The following is a 26,589-nucleotide window of genomic DNA, read 5'->3' on the forward strand; positions in this document are numbered from 1 at the left end:
TGTTTAAGTTAATTCCATTTTTTTATTATTTCAATTGTGAAACAAACACCCTATCCATATATCTTTGCATACTTTTTCAATTTTTTCCTATGGAAAAACACTTAGATGGAGACTGTCTGGATCAGATGATAAGCCCATTTTTACAAGAATTAAAAATCACCTTATAGAAAGGCAAATCTCTAACATTAGTGTATCAGGGTGCCAGTTTTGTGGGAGAAATTTTATTTTAGTTAGATCAATAATACATTTTAAAAAATACTTTTTCTGTTTTAGGAGTTCTTGAAGAAAAAGTAAGGCATCTGACATATATTTATAAGACTGAAGATATATAAATGTTCTATATCTAGAAAGATAATCTTTTATTGAGAGAGAGTATTATAAATGGATTATAAAGCTCAGCTTCTGTTCTCAACTGAGTCATTACATAAATAATTTGGTGACTATGTCTTAATTGTTAATTTTTTCATTTGTTTAAAAAAGAATCTAAAACTAACACTGCTTTTCTTCAGTCTTCATTGTGAGAATGATGAAATTCTTAAATGGATCTTGGAGATAATCTACCTTTTCTCTTTACTAGTAAGGAAATAAAACATTAGAGAAATCAGGTGAATAAATACGACTTCAGTATTTAATTTCTGGCATTGAATGTAGTCTAATAATTCACCAATGGCTTAATATGGATCAAATATTAAAATAAGTAATAAATTCTAATAACTAATGACACTAATACAAACATAGTTTCTCATTTCAATAGACATTGAAATGGCAGTTGTTAAATCTGAACACCAATTCTGGATTAAAATAATCAGAGTTTACTAAAAGCCAATTTCTTTTATAGAATTAAAAAATATAAAAGCCAGAACCAAGATCATACTTACCAGTGAAACATGAGATACATAGTTAAGAAAATTATGAAAAAGCCAAAGTACTATTTTTAATTCCATTAAAGAATGCCATTGTTTACATATGATAAGAAATAAAACATTTAGAATTATTTAAAAAATGCAACAACACATTATCACTACATCCAGAAAGGTAGATATAATTGTCTAGTCAGAAAATCCAAGAGAATTATGGGGAAAAATTAGTGTTATATCAAATAAAGGAGTTGAAATAGGTAAATGAGTATAACACAAATATTTTAAAATAGCTTTTATATAATAGCTATTATGTTTGAAAATTGAATAACATGAAAATATATCACTAATAATTGCAACAAAAACATAAATTATCTGCAAATAAACTTAGTTTCTTCCTAAGTTTATTTGCAGATAATTTATGTTTTTGTTGCAATTAAACTTAGGAAGAAACTAAGTGAAAGTCATATAGACAAAAACACAACTTCACTGAAAGAAATGAATAGAGATTTGAATAAAGACTGTATAAGATCCCTGACTGGTTTGCTCAGCGGTTAAAGCGTCGGCCTGTGGTACAGAGAGACCCGGGTGCAGTTCCCGCTAAGGGCATGTACCTCGGTTGCAGTTTGTCCCCAGCCCTGGTTGGTCGTGCGGGTGGCAACCACTCAATGTGTCCTTTTCACATCGATGTTTCTCTCTCTCTCTCTCTCTCTCTTTTTCTTTCTCCCTCCTACTCTATCTGAACAAAAAACAAAAAAAAATGTCCTCAGGTGAAGATGAAAAAAACAAAACAAACAAACAAACAAACAAAAAAGACTGTATAAGATAAAGGTGGAGTTCTTCCTCAATTATTTTATAAGTTCGTTGCAATTCCAATTAAAATCCAAGATAGGTTATATTGTTTGTTTGCTTATTGAATTTAGCAAAGTGATTCTAAAGTTCATCTGAGGTAATATCCAAGTACATTTTTCAAAAGAAGAGTAAGAGGAGGTATGTGGTTTACTAAATATGAAAATGATTATGCTTCCATAACTGAAAGTAGAACTTAACTTGCAAAAATGACCAAGACATTGAACCAATGGTAGAATTGATAGAAAGCCTTGAGAGACTTCACTATATATAAAAACTTGCTAAATAATAAAGGTGACATCACAAATTTATGATGAAAATAAAGCTTAAATGAAAAAATTCAAGATAATTTATAGAGTTAACTGTACAAAAATTACACCATTAAAAATTTAGAAGAAACTTTAAGTGCATACTTATCAGATCTCTTAATGGACAAGGAAAATATAGGAAATATCTGACTTATAAACATAGGAAAACTAAAACTATACATTATAAAAATTGAAATGGAAACATGTTATTTGACAAAGTATTATAGGTATGCAGAACTAGTACATTCTTAAATTTTGAACAGTTTACTCACAATTAAGAAAAATTCACTATAAAAAATGGGTAATTATTATGAATAGATGAGTAATAGAAGAATTAAAAGTATGTGATGGCAAATGAAATAATAGCCAATTCCACTTATACAAAATAATAAAAACTTATGAAGTGGAGCCTGGGTTTGAGGAAAAGACACTCCTAAAGTTGGATTTGCAATTGATAAACATGTTTTCAGAGAGCAATGGGCAGTTTGTATTAAAAACATTGCAAAAGTGTCCCCTTTGATCTAGCAATTCCACTTATAGGGATTTAGATTTTAAAAGAATTATGTATGTGCAAAAGGCTTATGTAACAAGGATGTTAATGATCTTGTTTACGATAGCAAAAACTGAATGAAGTAAATGTGAATTAGTTGGCCATTGCATAAATCAGGTTCTCTAAAAGGATCTAGGGGCTGTATCAGAATCCTCTCAGAAGCTTTTACAAATATTTGCCCTCCACTCTCTAAGATTCTAATATATTACTATACACCCAGACATATAAAAATAAAATAACTTCTAGTTTTTTTACTTCTCTCAAATATTCTATAGATAGTGTGTATTATACTCCTTCATTTCCAGACTCTAATCTCCTGCAGCACAGTAACACCAAGGTATTGTTTTTAAATTATACACTGTCCAGGAAAATAATATACAACTTTAATGAGCATTTAATTTCTCTCAATTTGAGTTTTCTTTGAACTACTGTCAAAATATTTATTGGGATAGAAACATTAGTTGTTTAAGAAATCAAAATGAAATTGAGAATATTGATAGAAAGGACAGCAAAATTCATATGAGCAGACTATAATTATTCCTTAGCCTTACATTGTAATAACTTTAAAATAAACATCTTATTGCCTGGCCAGTGTGGCTTAGTGGTTGAGCATCGACCCATACACCAAGAGTTTGATTCCTGGTCAGGGCACATGCCCAGGTTGTGGGCCTGATCCCCAATGGGGGGCATGTAGGAGGCGGCCAGTTGATGTTCTCTCATTGATGTCTCCATCTCTCCCCCTCCCTCTCTCTCTCTCCCTCCTCTCTCTCTAAAATCAATAAAGAAAAAATATTTTAAAAAATACATGCCTTATTTTAATTTTTCATGTGTCTTTATTTCAAATACAAAAAAAATCATAGTATTATTTATCATTTTTGTCAGTTATCTCTTCATGGTATGTAAATACTTTGCTATAATAGACAGATCTCAGATGAACTCTTATTGGAACTTTCTTCAATTGTGACATGTGTGTGAAATGCACCATCTTCTTAGTGAGATGCAATGTAAAGTGGCATTGAAACTAAGTTGTTTGTTTTTTCAGAGTTTCTAACTATGACATCTTCTGGTATACTCATAATCTCTTCTTTGTCTTCTACATGCTGCTGATGTTGCATGTTTCAGGGTAAGTTACAAAAAATATTTTTAAAACCATGTGTGCCTAAAAATGGGATAATGAAAGATACATCTGCAGGACTTTTCATAGGAAGTGGTAAAATTATTTGGTTACTTGGAATTGAGGGGAGTATCAAGAATGGAAGAAATAATTTTATTTTTAACATAGCATGTTTAATGGAACTAGTATAACAATATATTAAAATTGAAAAAGAGTTACTTTTCCCACAATGTGATAATTTTTAAAGCTCCCTATAGCTATATCCTAATAACTTCCAGAAGATATTTTAGTATTTGTATTTTCAGGAATTCCTTATATCTCACTACTGCAGAGTTTGTAATGATGAAGTTACCAGTTTTTAGTTTAAAAAGGCCTAGAGGCAATAATAATTGGAGAGAAAGCCAAAAATTCACAATGAGCAAAGACAAGGATCTGGCAAAAACACCAGAAAATCACAAAGGGAATAAAGAAAGTAGTCTAAGCTTGTTACAAAGAATATACCCTAAATATTCTGAAAAGTGTATGGATGCAAGCGGTGTTCTCAAAAGTATGGTGCTTGAAATAGTCCATTATGTCAGAGGAAGAAAACAATATATTTTTGTTTATACATATGTCTGCATGATCACCAGAGTGCACTTGTGGTTTTGTCTTGACACTCACACTAATCAGACACAGTAGGCCGTTGTCTGGTATGTGATTCACTTCCTTTAGCAGAGGGATTCAACAGGAAACATAGAATTCCAGCAGAATAATGTCAGGTGCTTCTTCACTGGGAGTCCCTATAATTGTTCACAAACCATTTCCATCTCCTCTTCCTTACCACCCCCTCCCCCAATGTAGTAACTCAGTTTTAAGTCCACAAGACCATATGGATAGACATGGACTACTTTGCTTTGGGTAAAACTCAGACTCCACAAGAACCAGTATCTTGATAGCAGCCCAGGTCTCCTTAAGGGATGCCCTCAGTTACAAGAATGCCCTGTACATCGGGAGCTGAGGTCTGTGAGTCCTAAAATAATTTTATAGATTACTCATAGTCTTCCTGGTCCAGATGCATTCTACCAACAATAAGTAATGTTGCCTGGTAACACAGCGAACGTTCCCCATTTATCTTAATCCCAAATGTTCGCAGGGAAAGTGTTTGGAAAATGGTTCAGACCTGCTGTCTATCCTTTCTTCAGAATGTTATATAATGTATTTTGTTAGTGCATTAGGTCATATACATAAATTGTATATTATTTTCAGGATGCATGTTCAACCACTAGTTTAGAAAGCAGTATTTTATGGATCTCTACTTCATAGGTCCTGGTTTGATTTGTTCTGGATTGTAGGTCTAGACCATATAGTTGTAGAGCATCAAAAATATGGCCACACATCATAGTCCCGACTTCCAGCTAGCCATTCCTGCCACACAGGAAAGGACCACGGACAATGGAATCTGTTCTTTTTTTTTTTTTTTTGGTAGGAATAACACATTCTGTGGAGAATTAGGACACCAGGAAAGCCTGGAGTAGGGAAAATCTGCTTTACATTCTGTTCTTTAAATGATTTGTTTGCCTGCCCAGAGCTATTATCATAAAATGGACTGTGAGTAAGCAGATGCTACTAATGAATAGTAATTTAAAACAATTACATAATGCTTACTACATGCCAAGTATAACTTCAAAATGATTTAGATGTTTTATGTCATTAAAGGATCATAATTTTGTAAGGATAAATGATAATGTAAAACCCCCTTTAAATGTATAGAGAGAGTAAGTAACTTGCTAAAGTTTATTTAATGATGGATCCTGGCTTAAAATCCAGACGTTCTGATTAAAAAATTGACTTTTCCACTATTAGGAGAGAATTTATTATTCTATTCTATTAGTAGAGAATTCTCTACTCCTGAGAATTTGGTGTTAAGATTTTTTTAAAAGGGTTAATATCTTGATTTAGCTGAGTTTGTGATCTCTCTCTCTCTCTCTCTCTAACTGATGAGAGAAAAATGCAATTATTTGTTAATAAAATAAATTATGCATTCTTTGGCCTTTATGTTATACTAAGTTAAAACTCTGAAAAAGTATATTTCTTTGCAATTCAAAACAGAGTCATTTTTTAAAGGTTAAGAAGTCCAAACAGATAAGGGTCAAAAACAGAAAGTGACTTTAATTTATGCAAAGAAATAACAAAAGTAATCTACAGGTTGAATTATATATAATCATTCTATTATACCAATTGAAGTAATAGTTCTTTACATATTATAAGTAGAAATAAAAAAATTATTCTAATACTAAAATAAATGTTATACAACAAAAACAATACTATAAACATTCTAGAGTGCAGATTTTTAAATGAAGTTTAATTTTTTATTGAAGTTTAATTGACTAGTAAAATTATATTATTTAATGTATACAATCTTATGATATACATATACATTTTGAAATTATTACCACAATAAAATTAACACGTCATCACATCACATAGTTCTTTTGCCTTTTTTTTTTTTCTGATGAGAACGCTTAACTATTCACCATGCTGTACATTAGATCCTCAGAACTTATTCATCTTATTACTAAAAATTTATAACCCCATAAAACTAGTTTTGAATAAAGCTACATAGATTATGCTTCTGGTGTGAGAAAAACTACTACTGATGAATCTTGCAGCTTTCTTAAAATGGAACATTTCTCAAATGTTATTTCGATTGCTAAAGGCTCTGTCTATAAGAAAGTCTTTTGAAATTATTACCTGTTGGGCCAACGTTGAGGACTTAGACATATCTTTACCTATAAAATGCCTTGGTAATTTCATTCTCTAGATTTTGGTTGGATGAGTAAAATGTAGTTACTCAAAACAAGTTTCTTGGATTTATATTGAAATTCGTGGTAAACAGTATACTTTAAATTTGAATGGAAATTCACTGTTTGCTGAGCATTTACTACTTTGTTTATCAATGTGCTAAGTACTATAATATGGTAGAAAAGAATAATTTAATATATGATCTTTAGCCTCCGAGCATTGATAACTAGTTTGAAATTTTAAAAAATCAGTTGAGTCCAGTTGATGTGGCTCGGTGGATTGAGTGTCTTCACATGAACTGAGAGGTGCCGGTTCGATTCCAGGTCAGGGCACATGACTAGGTTGCAGGCTCGATCCCCATTAGGGGGCGCAGGAGGCCGCCGATGGATGTTTCTCTTTCACATTGCTGTTTCTATATCTCTGTTACTTCTTCTCTTTAAATAATCAATGAAAACATTTTTTTTTTTTTAAATCAGTTGAGTTAGAGATTACTTTAGACTAAATATTTTGTAGCTGTAAAAATTTTATTTTCAAGAATTCTATAATTTAGAGAATTGAAGGATCAGTGTAGGCTAGAAATTTTAGAAAATTTTTGGCTTTAAGGATGAAGCAATTAGAAATTGTTTGCTGATTTCTCTACCTAAGCAGACTTTTGCAGTAAGAAGAGCAATTGCTTAATGTGATTTTCTAAAGTCACTTTTATTTTCATAGAATCTCAGATTTTGAAAGAAGCTTAAAAGCTGTCTTGACCAAGACTCTGAATCTCCCCTACAATATGTCTGAGTAAATGTTTAATTCTGGAGTCCTTTCTGTCTTTGGGAAGCTGTACTTTCCACAAAGTTCTTTATCTGTTGAACCAGAACTTATTTTAAATTAATTTCCAGATTGATTTAAAAATCTGTTACTCTAGAGGTCATGGAAGTTGTCACTCTCTTCTAAATTCTGTTCATTTGTTTCTTGCTTGGTGATATTTCAAGTGTCTTCGTCATTGTAAACATCCTCCTTTGAATATATTAATAGTTAAAATTCATTCGGTCCTTCTCATGTACCTTACTAATGTTTGATCGCATTAAATCCTCCCAACAACCCTGGTAAAACATGCTATTGCTCTTGTTATTCCTGTGAAGAATGGTGGCAGAGAGAGGTGAAGTACCTTGCTGAAACTCACAGGATTGAGAAGAGTGTGGGTTTGACCTCAGGTATCAGATTCCTGAGCCCACATTTCTAACCACTACATTTTGCTGGTGGCAGCTTGGCACGGCCTCCCTGTATTGCTTTTATTTTATTTAATTAATTCATTTATTTTTGTGGTATGTGCCCCTAGCGGGAACTGAACCCAGGACGCTCTGGTCCGTAGGCTGACGCTCAACCGCTGAGCCAAACTGGCCAGGGCCTCCCTCTATTGCTTTTAAAGCTGGAAACCTAATGGAATGCAGGTTCCTGGGGTATGTGATCTGATGTTAGCAAAGTGAAAGTCTTACCTTGTTTGCTCCAAATATTGCAATCACATAATTTAGGATCCAGTTACCTTGTTCCATGATTCACCTAGTTTGCATTCCTGTTACCTATTTTTAGATTTTTTTCATTATTTATAAGCAAAAAGAATTGTATGATACCCTAAAAATACCACATTTTGTATACACTAAACTCAGATTTTTTTTCAGTGTTCAAATGGATCTTTAAATTGATTAATTTTCCTTTCAGAAAGATCAGTATAGCATGCCATTAAGCAACTACAGTACTTAATAGCTGCATGACCATGCCAGATATTCTGTTCTTTCTTTATCTTCTCTACCAGATGGGATTACTACAATCACCTACATCAAAGGGTTAGCTCAGGTTTATATAAGTAAATGCAGAAATGTAGGCAGAATATACACATACTCAATAAATACTAGTAGGAAAAAAAAATTATACTTGTACAAGTGCTAATAGTTGCATAAGGAAGAAACTCCACAATTAACTGTTTGAAAAATCAGTTTAAAAATTTTGTTAAAGATATAGCAATTTTTTTTATATTTTTAATTGAATTTATTGGGGTGACATTGCTTAATAAAGTTATATAGGTTTCAAGTGTACAACTCTATAGAACATCTTCTGCACACTGCATTGTGTGCTCACCACCCAAAGTCAAGTCTCTTTCCACCACTATTTATCCTCTCTTTGCCCTCTTCCACTCACCTTTCTCTCTGGCAACCATGATACCTTGTCTGTATCTGCGTTTATTTATTTATTTTTGTTCCTTGATCTTTTTCACCCACGCCCCCACCCTCTCTCCCCTCTGACAACTGTCAGTCTGTTCTCTGTATCTATGAGTCTGTTTTTATTTTGTGTGTTTATTTTGTTTGTTAGATCCCACATGTAAGTGAAATCATATGGTATTTATCTTTCTCTGACTGGCTTATTTCACTTAGCATAACACTCTCTAGGTCCATCCTTGCTGCAATAAAGGTAAGATTTCCTTCTTTTTTATGACCAAGTAATATTCCATTGTGTAAATGTACCACAGCTTTTTTATCCACACATCTACTGATGGGCATTTGGGCTGTTTCAAATATTGCCTATTGTAAGTGAAGTAAGTCAATCAGAGAAAGACAAACACCATATGATTTTATGTATAAGTAGAATTTAAAGAACAAAATAGAAACAGATTCATAGATACAGAGAACAGATCTTCAGCTGTCAGAGGGAGGGAGGTTGCGGGGCTAGTGAATAAGGTGAAGGATTTGAGCAAAAAGAACCCCAACAACACATAGAAACAGACAACAATATGGTAATTACCAGAGGGAAAAGGGGGGAGGTGGAAGAGGGGAAATTGGGAATAAATGGTGACAGAGGAGACTGACTTGTGGTGGTGAACACAGACTACAATATATGGATGATGTATTATAGAATTGTGCATCAATTCTATAGGTAAATCTCAATAAATTCAACTAAAAAGAGGGAAAAAGAAAGAATACTCTTAGAAAGAACAATAATTTTAATAATATTATTAGGTCTCAAAATTCAGTTGATTTTAACAATAAATGTTTATCTTGGGACTTACAAGACAGCTTCCTCCTGAGGAATTTTTTCCTTCTAATTTTTAATACATCTTTCTAGGAGATTGCTATTTGTGTGTTATATTAAAGATACTTCAATTCCTAAGACATTGGGGGTGGGGGGTGGGAAATGAGCCAAAACAGTTTCCTCTTTCCTGACATGAATGTAATTGAATGCTTTTCTCTTCATTTTCATTTGAAAATCTCATCGGGAGGAGTTATGCATTGCTATTTGCACTTACTGATAAAAGGGATATTGGAGGGGAAAGCAATTATGGATGTCACAGAGCCCAGGCGCAGAGAGCCACCCTACTCCTTCCAAAGGCAGGTGGAGGGAATGCTGTGTAAATGAGACTTGGCACCTTACCCTCTCAGTCTTACCAGAGTCAAACTCCCACGGGCTCTAGGTCTGGAGTGCTGTGTGGGAGTAATTGTGTTTTATTTTTGTGGTTACATGTGAGAGAAATTATAATGTGATAATTTTGAAGAAGACAAAAGTAAAGTCCTCAAATGCATGAATGGCAATGAGAGCCCCTCAGTAGTCAGACCATATTTTGTTATGTAAATGATACCTGTATTATTCCTTTAAACAGAACTCTCTGCTATTGGGGACTACTTGCTAGGAGAGCATGATTTTTATTCTACTTGAATCATTTTGTCTAGGGAATTTTAAAGGAACGGTTTTCTATGTGCCTGTTTCTAAAAATGTATTCTTTAAACCAGGGGAACACAGTGGGTAGCCTTTGTCAACTTGAATGACAAAGATATGGTCAGCTTCATAGGAGTTTAGTCTCAAGAGTTAACCAGTGTTGGACAACTCTTTATTAGGGTAGGCTTGTTGTACTGGCTTATCCTCCCTCTACTTGGCCCCTAGGAGGGGGAAATTAAGATGAGTGGATAAAAAAGCTGTGATACATTTACACAATGGAATACTATTGCAGTTGTAAGAAAGAAGGACCTCTTACCCTTTGAGATGACATGGAGGGACCTGGACAGTATTATGCTGACTGAAATAAGCCAGTCAAAGAAAGACAAGTACCACATGATCTCACTTATTTATGGAGCATCATGAACAAAATGAGCTGTCAACCAAAATAGATCCAGAGTCACGGAAGTAGGGAACAGAGTAACAAACCTCAGAGGGATGGGGTATGGGAGGGGTGGAAAGAGATAAACCAAATATCTTATATGTATAGATGCACAACCAGTGGACACAGACATTGGGTTGGGGAATGGGGGGTGTGGAGTGGAGGGAGGAGTTGGGAGGAGGGGGTCAATGGGGAAAAAAGGGGGACATCTGTAATACTTTCATCAATAAAAGAAAAAGAAAAGAAAAGGATATACTATTGGCCCAGCTGGTGTAGCTCAGTGGATTAAACATTGTCCCATGGACTAGAGGTCCCTGTTTGATTCCTGGTCAGGGCACATGCCTGGGTTGTGATCTTGATCCTAGTAGGGGGCATGCAGGAGGCAGCCGATGGTTGTTTTTCTCTCACATAGATGTTTCTATCTCTCCCTTCCCCTCTCTAAAAAATCAATAAAAACATATATTTAAAAATATATATATACTGCCCAGCTGGCGTGGCTCAGTGGTTGAGTGTCGACCCATGCACCAAGAGGTCGCCAGTTCGATTCCCTGTCAGGGCACATGCCCAGGATGTGGCCCCGATCCCCAGTGCGGGGCATGCAGGAGGCGGCCAGTCGATGTTCTCTCTCATGGATGTTTCTATCTCTCTCTCCCTCTTCCTTCCTCTCTAAAAATCAATAAAGAAAAAAAATTTTTTTTAAAGAATATACTATTGGAGGATAGAGGTGTTTATTCAATATAATTAAGTGTTAAAAGTTGCTGATTCCCAAGCATCTTCTCTTTTAGAAGCCATTTGCATTGAGGGCTCTTTTCCCACACTGACAGCAGGAGAGGCTTGTGTGATCTTCCTGCTGGGAAGAGGCACCTGCTCTTCTTAGATAGGTGGGAACTTGGTGAATCCCAGGGAAAGGAAGAACCCAGGCATTGTATATTAAGCAAATTCTATTCTAGTACTGAGGGAGAAAAATTTATTTTCCTGTATTTTCTTTTCTGTTTTCTTATCCTTGCCTCTTGCTTTGAAGTGACTTTGTAATTTGTCGTTCAAAGCAGACACTATTGAGAATGAAATGGGATATTGTTAATAATTAAGCTGTGGGTGTGGGTAAACCTGTACATATGGTTATTCTATTTATTCCTAGGCATAGAAGAAAGTCCTAGGGAGGCTGATGGACTGCAATTAAAGTAGGCCTAGAGCCAGAATCACAAAAGGAGACCTTACCTCAAATATGCTACATGGGTATTTGGGAACTTAGAACCTTAAAATAATAAACATGGTAGATTTGCCTAGCTTTGTCCTACTTTAGAGATTATAATTGAATGTCCTCTTACTTGGTGGGTAGAAAGCTGAGGATTTGCATGCCCATTATTATGGCTAAATCTTTTGTATACTGTCCATCACTTACAGATGATCTGTTCTGAATACCCTCTAGATGCTTAATTTCTAATGTGTTGACATAATTGTTGTCAATTTGATGCCCATTATTTCTACCATGAAGTCCTACTTCTTCAATAGAATAGGTGTTCTCAACTTGGATTCATAATCTCTAGGGATTAATTAATAAATGCTGGAATCCATGGATTTCTGAAATACAAACACCCATGTACACAAACACACAGCATACTGGCACTGTATATACAATGTTCTTGATTCCCAAAGCTGTGTGTAGCCCAAAAGAACTTAAAATAACTGAACCGAATAGAGCCTCTTAAAGCTATAATTTTACTAGACAAATAAAATACTACATTTACATATATTATATGGCTTGCCTATATTTTATACAGAGTTTAAAACAATGGATTTGTGGGGAAAATAGGAACCACTGGGTCAATTTTTTTCTCACATGAGGGGAACTGTAAGCAGAACCTAGCAGCCAAATATAGATATGGAATTCTAAATCACACCGCACCATCATTTTATTTATTTTTATTTTATTTTTTATCCTCACCCGAGGACAATTTTGCATCTATCCTCAGACAGAGCAGCAGGGAGAGAGAGGGAAGCAGAGAGAGAGAGAGAGTGAGAAATATTGATGCGAGACAGACACATCGACTGGCTGCCACCCACACGACCCCAACTAGGGCTGGGGACACACCACAACAAAGGTACACGCCCTTAGCAGGAACTGAACCTGGGATTCTCCCGTCCGCAAGCCGATGATCTAACCGCTGAGCCAAACTGGCCAGGGCCTGCACTGTCATTTTAGATAATAATATTATTTATAATAATTTCCAAGCTTTAGATAATATTTAACATGTTCCAGGTACTGTTGTTGGTACTTTATGCATACATATATACATATGTATACACAGACACGTTTTTATTAAATGCAGCACATACTGTTATTGACCTCATTTTACAGATGAGAAAACGAGGCACTGAAGGTTGAATTAGATACAGAGAACAGACTGACAGCTGTCGGAAGGGAGGGTAGTTGCAGAGCTGGGTGAAAAAGGTGAAGGGATTAATCAGTATAAATTGGTAGTAACAAAATAGCCACAGAGATGTGGATTGTAGCATAGGGAATATAGTCAATAATTTCAAGATAAATATGTAGGTGGGTCCTTGAGGCAGCAGGGGGATCACTGGTATTAAATATGAATTGTGATTGAAAAATTAAAAATAAATGAATAAATAACTGACTAGCCCAAACCACCTAGATAGTACCTGAGAGGGCCTGGGATTGAACCCACAACTGACTTCCGAATCTAAACATTTAATTCCTACCCTTTTCTTGAATTATTGAATAATTTATTCATGGTTTGGAAGGTGCCTTTGTTTACACTGAAATGTATTCATGTCATGTGAAGAACTGGGTTATCATTCCCAGTGTATCTGTATAAGCTGGTAACTGCGTATATGTATGCTTGAGTGTTTCGAGTAAGAAATTCAATTTTGTTATATAGATTCCAAGGTTTTGAAGGTGAAATTTTGTTCTCCAAGGAAACAGAGTGAGAAGAAAATGCCCTCTTTTAGGTACTGCTTTATAACTGTTTCTTAAACTGTAAACCTCATTATGGCACATAATAAATATAATTTCAAATAATCTAATGAACTATAATACATTTATCAATAAATCTATCAGTAATCTCCAAAATTCTTCCACATAATTTGGAAATAATTATTTAAAAGCTAGGTTCTAGACTAGAGCCAATACAAATACAGTGGAAGAGATACTCTTATCAGTATTACTTATTGCCACACTGTGGCTCTATAACTCTTCATTCAGAGTACAGATTTCCACATCTTTTCAAGTCCACTACCAAACCTCAGAGTGGCGCGTGCCATTGCTACCAGCGCAGAATAAAGATAAGAATGGGAGAAAAACCAACCTACATATATATCTCTGAAAATGTCCACGGGGAAGATAAATTCACGTAAACACCATATGTCCAGAAGTACAGAATAGTGTACACTATATAAAAACCTTAGATAAGAGAGAGAAAGTCAGGTTACTGAAACTGTAGCTGAATAGTGGAACATTCAGTGTCCTCTTCTGCCTATACCCGTTATGTATCTGTGAGTTCCACTATGAAAGAGAAAATACAGCAGAGTGATATATCCTTGGTGAACTAAAGTGTTTTTGAGGGTAGGAGTGTTTCTGCCTGTCTTTTTTTTTTCTTTATTGATTTGAGAGAGAGGGAGATAGAGATAGAAACATTGATGAGAGAGAACATTGATTGGCCGCCTCCTCCATGCCCACCACTGGGGATTTGGCCCACAACCTGGGCATGTGCCCTGACCAGGAATCGAACCGGCGAACTCTTGGTGCATGGGTCAACACTAAACCACTGAGCCACACCAGCTGGGCTCTACCTGTCTTTATAAATGGAATTCCTTTTACAAGTCATTACTGACTCAATTATTTGCTGTTTGAAGTAGAATTGTATTAACTGACTTTTAGCTACAAGTGTGTTGTCCTTTCAGGCTCTTGACCAGTTTTCTCCAAATTTTTATTGCATCTAGTAATAAAAAATACTATGTGTATTTGTTTAAGTGACACTCGGATTTCCATTTTGGGACTGTCACTTATATTCAGTCAGGGTGGGAAATGCCTGAGCCGCGGGCCATACAAGCCCAATGAAATCACTATCAGCTGACATCACATGCCCCACCACAGAGAGCAGTTTCAGCCGTCACATAGGGATTAAGCTGATACTTCTGTGTGGCCCTCGAATGATGTTATAAATATCCAAGTGGCTCTTGGCAGGAAAAAGGTTCCCCACCCTGCGGTTATCTAGGTAATAAGTTATGGCAACTGAAATATCAACTCCAGCGCTACAGGAATTAGCTATTAAGTTTTGACTATTTTGGTTGTATTCAGACTGGCACATTTTTTGTTGGGGATTTTTGTGTACTTCTGTGGCTAAAAATTCTTTGAAATATGGAAGGAAAAACATTCATTTCTCTTTGTTTTTTTGTTTACTTTTTGAATTTTTCACTTAAATATATAAAATAATAAAATCCCTCAGGAATAGTCTTTCTTTTATGATATCCAAATCTTCTCACATAATAATATTTACTTATTTCCCATATGTTAATAATATAATGTTCTAAAATTATGACATTGAAGATGCATGTGTGTTTCCCACTTATAAGTTCCTATTTATAGGATTAATTCTTATCTTTATGTAAAAATGATATTTTTGCTGATATTTTATTCTGAAAGCTAGGTGATGATGGAATTGAGTTCATATGGATTTTCTTCCTTAAGAATACCATATGTACAGATAGGTATAGTATACATAGAGTTTTTTTCATGTACATAAATTTATTTATGCTATAAGCTACATTTTTCTAATGAATTTTAATCTTCTAAACTACGAGTTTAGTCCAGCCAGTGTGGCTCAGTGGTTGAGCGTCAACCCGTGCACCAAGAGGTCACCAGTTTGATTTCTGGTCAGGACACATGCCCAGGTTGTGGGCCCGATCCCCAGTGTGGGGCATGTAGGAGGCAGCCAGTCAGTGTTCTCTCTCATCGATGTTTCTATCTCTCTCTCCCTCTCCTTTCCTCTCTCTCTAAAATCAATAAAGAAAAAGAAAAAAAATTAATAAAAAATAAAAAATTATGAGTTTGCTTTATTACCATTTTAGGATAGATTATGAGCTTCATAATTTGTTTTTATGAATTTAACCTCAGTATTTCTCTTGGGACCTTATTTATAATAACAAGTAGTTCTGGCTGGAAGTACAGGATGAGAAAGTTGGAAAGGAAGGAAAAGGAACAAGGGCTACATTTATTTTAAGAAATGTTTATAGTATATTAGTGTTTTATCTCTCACTGTCATTTTAGTAAAGCCTGGAAGCAGAGGAAATGCTAAGAAATATTGGATGCTTGCATATTTTTTTTTTTCTTTTCAAGATATCAATATCCTTACTTTTATATAGCAATGAAGTAGTAACAGGTACTATCTCTCTTTTACAGCTGAAGAAACTTGGTAAAATTAATTATTTTAATTCATACATTTCAGGAAGGTTCATGTCTTGATCCTATGCTCTTATACTCCAAGGTTTAGTTTTGCTAGCTGCATAATGCCTATGGCAGGCTGCTTAATTTGCAGGGCTCAGTGCAAATCAAATATTTGTAAGCATTGTAAGATGGTAACAACAGAGCATTGAATCAATCACAGGACATTTCTAAAAGTAGGGTTGCATGAGTCTGCACAGGACACACAGCCACGATGCTGGCCCTGGCTGCCAGTCTCGCACATTGGGCAGTGCCATCAGTAAGATCTACACACGGTAATGCTCAAATCAAGCTGCAGGATGCAAGTACACTCAGGTATCAGTAGCAAGAGTCTAGGAAAGAATGCAGTGGCAAGAACCTGGTAGACTGGACAGTGCAGAGATGAGAGTTAAAGGTTTGGTTTGATGGGTACCCAGATGATTAGGATTTCTTTGAGGCTCATTACGTCCCTAGCTTAGGAAAGCACTCTCCTTCTAGATGCTGCTAATAGGTAGGATTAACTCTCTTGAAAACTTGTCTTTTTAGGTTAGAATTGGCTCAGGGTCAGGGCAGGGTTAGGATTTCAGATTGGACTTGGCAGTATTGGAGGGTGAAGAGGGATAATGTAAGTCGCAGACTGATTTCATGCTATTTCCTACAAAGGTGAATGTAGATACATGATTAATTTATTAAATACCCTTTGAAAACTCTAGACATCTTGTTTGAAGTTAGAATATGAGTTCAAACTTACTTCTGTGTTTGTTAAAACCAGATGACTCCTCAATCGTGTATTTCAACAACCACCACCACAAAAAGTTGTCTATACACTTCCAGTCATTCACTAATTCATTCTGTGAATATTCACTGAACCAATTCTATAGAATATAGGCACAGTTCTAGACACCAGGGGCACAAGACATATTCTTGACCTTAAGTCGTGTACATTGTAGTGGAATCCAGAATCCAGAACCTAGTGAATTCCGTTGGGTTTTGAAATATTGACTTTGAATATATCTCCTTAAGCTCTTTTTTTTTTTTTTTTTTTTTTTTTTTTTGTACTTGAAACAAAGTAAAAAGAACACTGAGAAACAAGTTGTTATCCTTTTATTGTAAAGAATATAAACATTTTATGTGTTATAGACTACTAGGGAAAAAGTAGGTTCCTCATGGAACAAGGATTTTTTCCTTCACTTCATAAATGGATTAAAAGCACCAGAAACATAAAAGGAGTGTGAATGACACTGCATTTATTAGGGATTTATACATGCAATTAAATTAAGGTGATTTTGTGATTCTCCTTTTGGCAGGGCTGGTATTTTGTAATATTTAACTTTTGTTATAATGTATTTTTTATGATTAGTAGGCTGTAACCACTAGGATTTATTCTGTCCACTGTATTTTTTATGACTTTGTCACAGCTAGGTATTAAAAAAATGATATTGTAACTATAATGCCTCTTCAAACAAAAAAAGTAAAACCTATTTTTGAAACATTGTTGAGTGTTGAAAGTACATCTTGAAATCCTTATAAGGGTAAAACAATAGCATTTACAACCTTGTATTTTGATACACCACAAAATCTTTGATTTCTCCTGATAGAACACTAGACATTCCAAAGAGACTTCACAATCTCTCCTTCGGAACATAGTATGCTATAACTAAAACTATTAGTGATTAGTATTCCTTTTCTCACATGCTCTGTGAGCCTCCTTTCCCTACCCCCAACTGTATCTCTGCCTTTACTTGGCAAGACTATCTGTTTACCATTCACTAACATCTTCCCTTTCTGGTTTCTGCTTTCAAATTATATATCATTTAATTATGAAAGGTACAGTACACAAATACAAGAATGTTCCTTACATTTTTACCTATTAGATATACTTGCTATATTTAAACAAATTATGTGGTTTTTATTTGCTTCTAAAGTCTATTCACTAGAAATGCATTGAAGGTTTCCCATGTGCAAGAAATTTGCTAGAGAGCTAACAAGGTTTGGCAGTGAGTATGGACATATGGGGTTTATATAAATGAGTAAGACATGATCCCTTCTTCTAATTTGGGAATAAACCACGTGCTTTTGTTCATCTTGCTCCCTCATATTGCAGTGCCATTCTCCTACCCTCTAATTGTTGGAACCTCTGTACCCTTCATTACTTCCTCCATCAAGCCCTTTCCAGAATGTCATACTCAAAGTTCATTACCTCATTTACCCTCAAAAGATCACTATATATCTATGTAGCATTACTCATTTTGCTTTTTTGCTATTGTTGCTTTCATGTCTGATTATACCCATTATTGCTAAGCTGTGGCTATTCAATTTAAATTAATTAAAATGAAGTAATAAAAAAGTCTAGTTGTTCTTGCTTGCATTAGCCACATTTCAATTGCTCAGTACCCACATGTTGTTCATGGTTTCCATGTTGGAGATGTAGACCATTTCCACCATTACAGAAAGTTCTATTGGAAAGCAGTGTGTAGAACTGTAAGCTTCCTGAAGGTAGGTGCCATATCATTTAAACTAATAAGATTCAAAACAATAAAATAATAAATGTAAAATATAAATATCGCAGGAGTGATGTGAAGCAAGAAAGAAGGTCAGGATTGTTTGGCATATAGCCACAGAACTGCTTAAAGCTCTGTTACTTAAAGCTCTGTTGTATTTGGGAAGATAACATTGAACTCTAAAGAAAGACGAGTACATTATGTCTGCTGAAATTATGTAGGTACTAGTGATTCAAAACAATCATAAAAAACACATATATAGTTCAATTTTAACAGATGTAGTCACACTGAAGTAAATGATTAAAGAGATGATATTTGATTTTTTCTACCAATACAAATATCCGTAATATCTAGTTTATATTCCTAATCAAAATTTTTAGAATAAAATTAAGTTATTTTAATACACTTGAAATATAATTTTAAAGAAATATTATATTATAAGAATGTATGCTCTAAAAATTCTAAGAAACTCTGTATTATTACCAAAAAAAAAAAGAGCATTTTTATGTTTTAACTAGTACAAAGGAAAAGTAAGTTATTACATTTAATTAAACTTGAAAAATAACATACAATTCTTGGTTTGTTAACCATGTATATCGATAAATTTTTGCTCAGTGAATACATTGGTCTTTAATGTCAGAATATTGTCCATAAGTAGGGAATTCTGCAAAGGGGAAGGATTAGGGCAGGAGCATGGCCTTGGACTCTGACTTGGCCACTAACTGGTATTAGGCAGATCACTTAAAAGGTCCAACAGTTTTCACTCATTCAGAGATGGGGCCACTGATCTTTACCACATATGTTTGTTGTGAAGGTTATGGAAATAGGTATTGAAGCATCAAACACCTGTTTGACATGCCCAATACTTGTCCTTTCAATACTGAGTTCAGAATTTGCCAGTGCCCTTCCTTGTGAACCTATCTGTATCTTTACCACCTAATTTAGCCAAATAAACTGAGGTTTCATACTTGATTTATTTTTTTCATGAATGATTTTTTTGTTTCTAATTGTCTGTCTATAGATCTTTTCTCTCTTACATATTTCTTTGATGGCAACAATTACAAAGTGAGACAATGAAAAGAACTCTTTAATGGGGTTTTAAACAGAGATAGCCTATGTCATTTACCTTGAAAGTAGTTTAAAGTAGCATCAATCTGTCAGAATTAGAAGGGATTCTATAATATTATGTGTCACTTTATATACCAAGAACAGCAACATTGTCTATTTGACTGAGCTGGCCTGAAGATTTGTACTGCATAGTGGCATTTATCATTCTAAGGACCCTTAGAACATGGGATCATGTTCACGTGAACACTATTATAACTTTGGAGAAGAAATAAGTAACATTCCTTTGCTTGATGTTTGTTATTCTCCTTCCAACACACACACACACACACACACACACACACACACACACACACACACCCTATCAGACCTTATTTCCAGGGTTTTGTTCATTTGAACCCCTTTCCTTGATTTTCACTTCTTTAACCAATGGATTTTCTTTGCATAATATAGGTTTTCTGAGTTAAGGACATGAGTTTTCTGAATCCTATGTTTTGAGTACTACTTAATTAATACCTTCCACAAGCAAAGCCTTAAGTATCTCGTCCGTGTAATGGGAATGAAAACATTTACCTGTGCGATCATTTTGTTTTGAAGTTTAAGTGAGAAATGGATGTCTAAATAATTTCTGACATGCTTTCTTAATAAATATTAACATTTCCCTCCTTTATCTTTTTAAGAGGTAAGTTGTTAGGATCTAATAAACTTACATGCTGTATAATGAGAGGTGAAGACATGGAAGTTGAGTCAAACCTGGGTTCAAATTTTGGCTCTGGCACTTATCAGCTGTGTGACCTCGGGGTATTATTCAATCTATTAAAATAGAATCTTAATTTCAACTTCATGCAGTGGTTGTGTGAATAAGGTAAATGTATATAAACTGCTTTGTATTCGTCTTGGTGTCTACCGTACATTAATAAGCTATTACTAAAACACTCAATTCCAATTATTATCTGTGGTTTAAGTTATGTTTAGCTACTCCCAAGATATCTTCCACTAGATTATAAGTTTCTGGAGGGTTGGGGGCCAGATTTAACTCCTTTTTGAACTTTGTAGAATCACCTACAACAGTGTTAAGTGCATTACTTTAATGTTTGTTCAGCTTCTGGCCAGTAAGACAAATACCTGAGATTTTTGGCCTGCCCACCTGCCAGCTACACCCTCAGGGTGGCTAGTAGGAGCAACAGGCTTGAGTAAATGATTACTTGTAATGGAAGCTGAATCAAGTTAATGGGCTTTCAAGTATAATGACACAACAATTGTATTATATAACTAGAACTCTATGAAGGATTATGAACTTGGCTCACATTTGTGTAATATCCATTAATTTATTCTGTATCTAGGCCATGTCTACTGAATTACTTTAAAAAATGTGTGTGTGCGGCCTAGAATGAGTATTGTGAAATACAACCCACTACTTTATGATCCTGACATGTACTATATGCTCTCTAATGATGACTAGGTATAAGGAGGAAAGTAAAAGAGAAATAAAAGAGAAAGGGAATTGAACATAAAATAAGAGGAAAAAAGGAGAATGATCAGGTTGAATAGGTGGTACATTCCAACATGACTGTCTTGGCTATTGTTTTTCTAACTTTCATATATAGATCTATTTAATATCATTATCCATGTTATATTTTTTATTGTTTTAAAATAGTATCTTTGTAAAATCATTGTAATTGTGATATACTTAAAAATATACTTTATTAATGTACTAAAATTAATTACTTGGGAGGGGTAATTTTAAAACATACTCTACCAACCAGAAAAATAAAAATTAGAAATAAAAATTTTAATATCTTTAAAATAAAATTGAAACACATTAAAAAATTTGTCAATGTTTTTCTTATGCAAAAAAAAAAAAAATATGATGTTCTGTATAATCTACCACTTGATGCACTATCCCCATGAGATAGATCTTACTTTTTTCTTTATTGGTAAGAAATATAGAATACAGAAAGTGGAATGGCTTGTCTTAGTATGTCACATAATATGAAACTGCCAGAATCAGATTTTAGAGTTTTATGCCTGATTTATTATCTTGAGCCTTTTATGTGATCTTGTTTATGGAGAAATTGAAAAAAAAAAAATCAGTTTAGGTCTGAGTGCTATGTATTAATTGTTTCCAGACCATAAGAGATGCAAGCTTCCTGTTCCTGTTATGTTAGTTTAACATTTCTCTCTAAACCAGAAAGCCTGTTTCATTTATTCTTAGTCAAATCAAATGATTCCTATACTTTTTCATTTGTGTTTGAAGATATAACAAAAGTATCCATCATTATAGTGTTATTTGAAGTGAAAATTTGTAGATGACTGTAGGAATGCCTATATTTGATATAAAGCCTGGCAAATTAAAAAAAAAAAAATACTTGGAAAGATCATATGTGTTTTTCATTTCATGCATTTGTGGCATTTTTTTGGTGTGTGTGTGGGGGTAAATTTTTGGTTTAGTCAAATAGTAAAAAATTTTAAATTTCTCAATTATTCTTAATTAAGATATGTGAGAAAAACTTTTTGTATAAATACCATTTAAATTAATAAGAAAAAGAGGTTATTTTCTTATATTTTGTCCTCTAATCTCAATCTTTTTTCATCTTTCTGTTTTTATTTTTTCTTAATTTAATTTAGAGGGTTGATAAAGTATCAAACTAATTTAGATACCCACCCTCCTGGCTGCATCAATCTTAATGGAACCCGCTACCAGAATATTCATTTACTCGAAAATCTCTCAGAACATTTTCATGAATCTTTCCCTGGAGGGTTTTCAAAACCAGATGAGGTTACCAGGAACACATCTGTGAAGATTTGTATGGAAGAGCCCAGGTTTCAAGCTAATTTTCCACAGGTCAGATTAACTTTATGTGTTTGATAGAATCTGCAAAGTCAATATTTCCATAGCAATTGATCAATGTTGCATTTAAGCATGTTATTGAAGGTGTATAAAGCAATTATTCTTACAGAACAGAACATTTTAGGATGTTTCAATAGCAAGTTATTACCTATTGTTCCATTATAGTCAGCTGACAGTTCAAAGAGAAAGACCTATGACATTACAGAATATAACCGACTGTATGATCTTTGCATACAATGGCACTGGTTTTTGCCACAAGAGAGGTAACAAAGATATTTTCCCTGTCCACTGAGGAAAATAAATTGAATAATAAAAACAATGGTAAAATAACTAATATTAATATTTATCATAGTATAGTATATTATGGTACAATATTATGTATAATTATAAATAATAAATTATAAAATTTACTTATTGACTGCTTAGTATTATCTGTTAGACAATGTGCCAAAATTCACTGTATGCATAAGTTTTTAATAGTCATAGTAACTCCTTGCAATTACTATGATCCTCAATTTTCTGGTGAGGAAATTGTTGCCTGAATACATAAAATACCTTGAGCAAACTCTACAAACTAATATGTGGTAGAATTAGAATGCAAAACTAGGTTTTTGAGTAAAATGCTTGTTCTTGGAAAACTTCCCCAAATTCCCAGTGAGTCGTTTGATAAGGGCCATAATCTTCCCTTGTGACCGTGGGAGCTGTATTCTTTGTCTGTACCAAGTGGAAGTAGCGGGGACTAGTGATGTCAAGTGTCTGAAGAAGAAGAAAGTAAATTAGAAAGAGAATAAAGGTAGTCAGATAAAGGTGGTAAACACATAACAGAGTGTGCAGATGTTGTATTATGAAGTTGCATACTTGAAATTTGTATAATGTTATAAACCAATGTTGCACCAATACATTTAATTTTTTAAAAAGAAGAAAGAGGAGTCAAAAGGTAGAGTGATTTGTTGACGGCTTTGGAATGAGTGTCTTAGTCTTGTGTTTATGATTAATAATGCTCTAGATTTCTATTAAGCTTTATAATTTTTCAAACTTTTTGCTGTGTGTTAGGCAGGCCAGGTATTGTGATTCCCATTTTACTTATGAACAAACTGATGCTCAAAGGGTAAGAGGCTGTTCCAAAGTTGCAGGACTGCTGTCACATTGCAGAGCTTGTCCTGTGATGCTTACACACAGTGTCAAACTAAATGTCAGGAAGAGGCATGGTCTGTCTGCAGGGAAGGAAGAAGGTCCAGAATAACTATGTAAGTAAGGTTTTAAAAAGTGACCATTAAAATAAGTTTGGTTTGGAGGCCTCCAAGTGCTGAGGGAAGTATAGTGTGCAGTTGTCAGAGAAAGGTCAGCCACACAGGCTTCCCCAGAGTATGCACTTACTCTGGGATCAGGGCTATCCCTCTAACACACATGCAAAATTCTTAACACTTTATAAGTGCTAAATATAATATTCTTAGATGTTCATATTAGATGCATTATATAAAAGTAAGTTGTAAACAACCTGCCTAGTCTATACCATATTTTAAAATGTGTGCATGTTTTACATATTGTATATGTACATTATGCATTAAAAATATCTAAGGATTTTTTTTTTTAACAAACATTGGATGGGTACTTTTTTTTCTAAAATCATTTTCAGATTTATTCCAACCTTTAATTTCCCTTTTATCTCTCTTTAGAGAAAGTATTGTGTAAATGCATTATATATGTATTGTGTGCATAGAAGTATATATGGAACAATGTATGATTAACTGTCAATGGTAGTTAGACCCTGGGCAATGGTTTGAGGGTGGGGTCTTGATATTACTATACCTTTTATTTTATACTTTACTCTTACTTGAATAAGTTACCATAAGAAGATGTTATTTTATCCACTTAAAATATTTATTTATTTAATTAAAAATAAATATTTATTTTTACTGTAATGTGTGAAATAAACAATTAGAAAGAATATAAAGAGTATTACAACACAAGTATTTCTTAAAGTGCATTTCAAAAATTCTCTGCTAGACTTGGCTTTGGATTTCTGGATCTTTGTGCCTGTATTGTGCTGAAAGACTTTACAGGTGCATCCGGAGTAATAAGCCAGTTACCATCATCTCAGTCATAAGCCACCCCTCAGATGTCATGGAAATTCGAATGGTCAAAGAAAATTTTAAAGCAAGACCTGGCCAGGTGAGTCATTGTTCAGCAACTTTTGAAATACCTTTTATTCTTATGTAATTTTTGAAAATTAGTATATTAGTGCCATCATTGGAAAATTTGAACTTCTATTTTGGTCATTTAAAAATTGTTTGTTGCTTTTTAGTATATTACTCTGCATTGTCCCAGTGTGTCTGCATTAGAAAACCATCCATTTACTCTCACAATGGTAAGAAACTTATTTTTGTTTTTTTGAAATGCGTGTCTTCATTTTGTGTGTGTGTGTACTCCACCTCATTCTAAAAGTCATTCAAGGCTGTCACAAGATCTCAGTTTAAGCCATCTCTTTTGCAGAGAAATATAATTACCTGTACAGAAACTTTCTAACAATTGTTAACTATTTTCTATTGTAATATTCAAAATGTATTATATTTAAAATTTATTAAATCTTGTTGCTTCAAAATACAGAAAATCATTTTTCTATATGTACTTTTTCTTTTATGACAGATGTGCCAAAATATAACATGTGCATGATATTCTTTAAGGAGATTGAATTTAGGGAAAAAGGGGTACTCTGAGTTGAGATGGAAGCATAAGAAAATACAGGCAATGTTTAGACAGGAAAAAGTCCAGTGTAATTTGTACCCATGCTGTATATGGGGAGGAAAAGGAAAATAAAGTCAGACAAATGAAATGGAATAATAATGGTGGGGCTATAATAATGGTGGGGCTAGCTAAATAATGGAATCACCCAATATTTTTAGCACATTGCTTAACATTATTTGGTGCATTATAAAAGTGGCATAAGCCATTATAAAAAAGTGAACAATTCACAAGTAAATACGATAAAATAGGAACTTTTCCTCATTTTCCCTTTTTCTCTAGAGTTTGACATATATTCTTCCATTTTCCTATATAATTTAGCATATATAGGTGTTTGGCATGTTTGTTGAATCATTTGTTTTATAATTTTCTCTTTTTCCTCAACAATATATTATGGGCAACTTTTCATGTTACTATATTTTTATATTCCTCATTTTTTTTTAAAATGATTGCTTAATATTATACAATTTATTTACTATTCTCCATTGATGATGGTGACTAAGATTTTATTCAGTTTCAAACAAAGGTCACTGAGAATAATGACCACATGTTTAAATATGTGCTTAAGATATGCAAATAAAATTGAACAAATTATGAAATGGGGAGGCAGATAAATAACTGGCTTTACACCAGTGCTGAGGTTAGTGCTGAGGTGTAAGGTTGGGTTTACTAGGATTGATACCGCTATAAATTTGAGATGCCTCTTGAGAACATGTACTTGTGAGGAGAGCTAGGCCAGAAAAATCTATATTGAAGGGATAAAAAAAACAGAAAGGGAGTGTCAGATAGTTAAAGAAAAAACAGAAGTTATTTGAATAAATAATAGCAATTTTTTAAAGGAAAAAAATTGCTTAATTGCTCCAAATTTTACATTCTGTTTATATGTAGTAAATTCATTTATTAATGATTAAGAAAACAGGGCAGTGGTTACCAGAGGAAAAGGGGTTGGGCGGGTATTAAAGGATAAAATTAGTCAAATGTATAGTGATAGAACATTTACTCTGGGTGGTGGGCACACAATGCAATATACAGGTGATGTATAATAGAAATGTACACGTGAAACCTACATAATTTTATTAACCAATATCACTCAATAAATTTAATTTAAAAAGAAAATTTAGTTTGACATCTAGTGAAATAACTAACAACATTCTATTATATCAAGAAAGATTGAAATTCAGGAGTGAGTTGGATGGAGGCAAAGAGATTAGATGCTTGGAATTTTATATTCATGAGTTTTTCATTTTATCTGACCATCTGTGTACCAAGTACTGTGTATAGGCTTTAAATATGGATTGTAGCCTTCTCAGATTTAGGGGAATTAATAGCTGGCTCACTCATACTGTCCCACAAGGGAATTACTGTTTTCATAAGAAGGAAAACAGGCAAATCTTGCTGC

General features: G+C 34.0%; 1 protein-coding gene across 3 annotated transcripts in view; it reads left to right on the forward strand.

Annotated features, from left to right (window-relative positions):
* Positions 1 to 26,589, forward strand: part of NOX4 (NADPH oxidase 4) — a 162,606-nt gene that overhangs the window by 42,352 nt on the left and 93,665 nt on the right. For all 3 annotated transcript variants that reach the window (XM_036258165.1, XM_036258166.1, XM_036258167.1), the window contains exons 8-11: positions 3,607 to 3,687; positions 22,226 to 22,442; positions 24,456 to 24,620; positions 24,754 to 24,816. In XM_036258165.1, coding sequence (XP_036114058.1) covers positions 3,607 to 3,687; positions 22,226 to 22,442; positions 24,456 to 24,620; positions 24,754 to 24,816 — 526 coding nt within the window. The remainder of the gene's footprint in view (positions 1 to 3,606; positions 3,688 to 22,225; positions 22,443 to 24,455; positions 24,621 to 24,753; positions 24,817 to 26,589) is intronic.

This window comes from Molossus molossus, unplaced genomic scaffold, assembly GCF_014108415.1.
Source record: "Molossus molossus isolate mMolMol1 unplaced genomic scaffold, mMolMol1.p scaffold_m16_p_13, whole genome shotgun sequence".
NCBI classification, from domain to species: domain Eukaryota; kingdom Metazoa; phylum Chordata; class Mammalia; order Chiroptera; family Molossidae; genus Molossus; species Molossus molossus.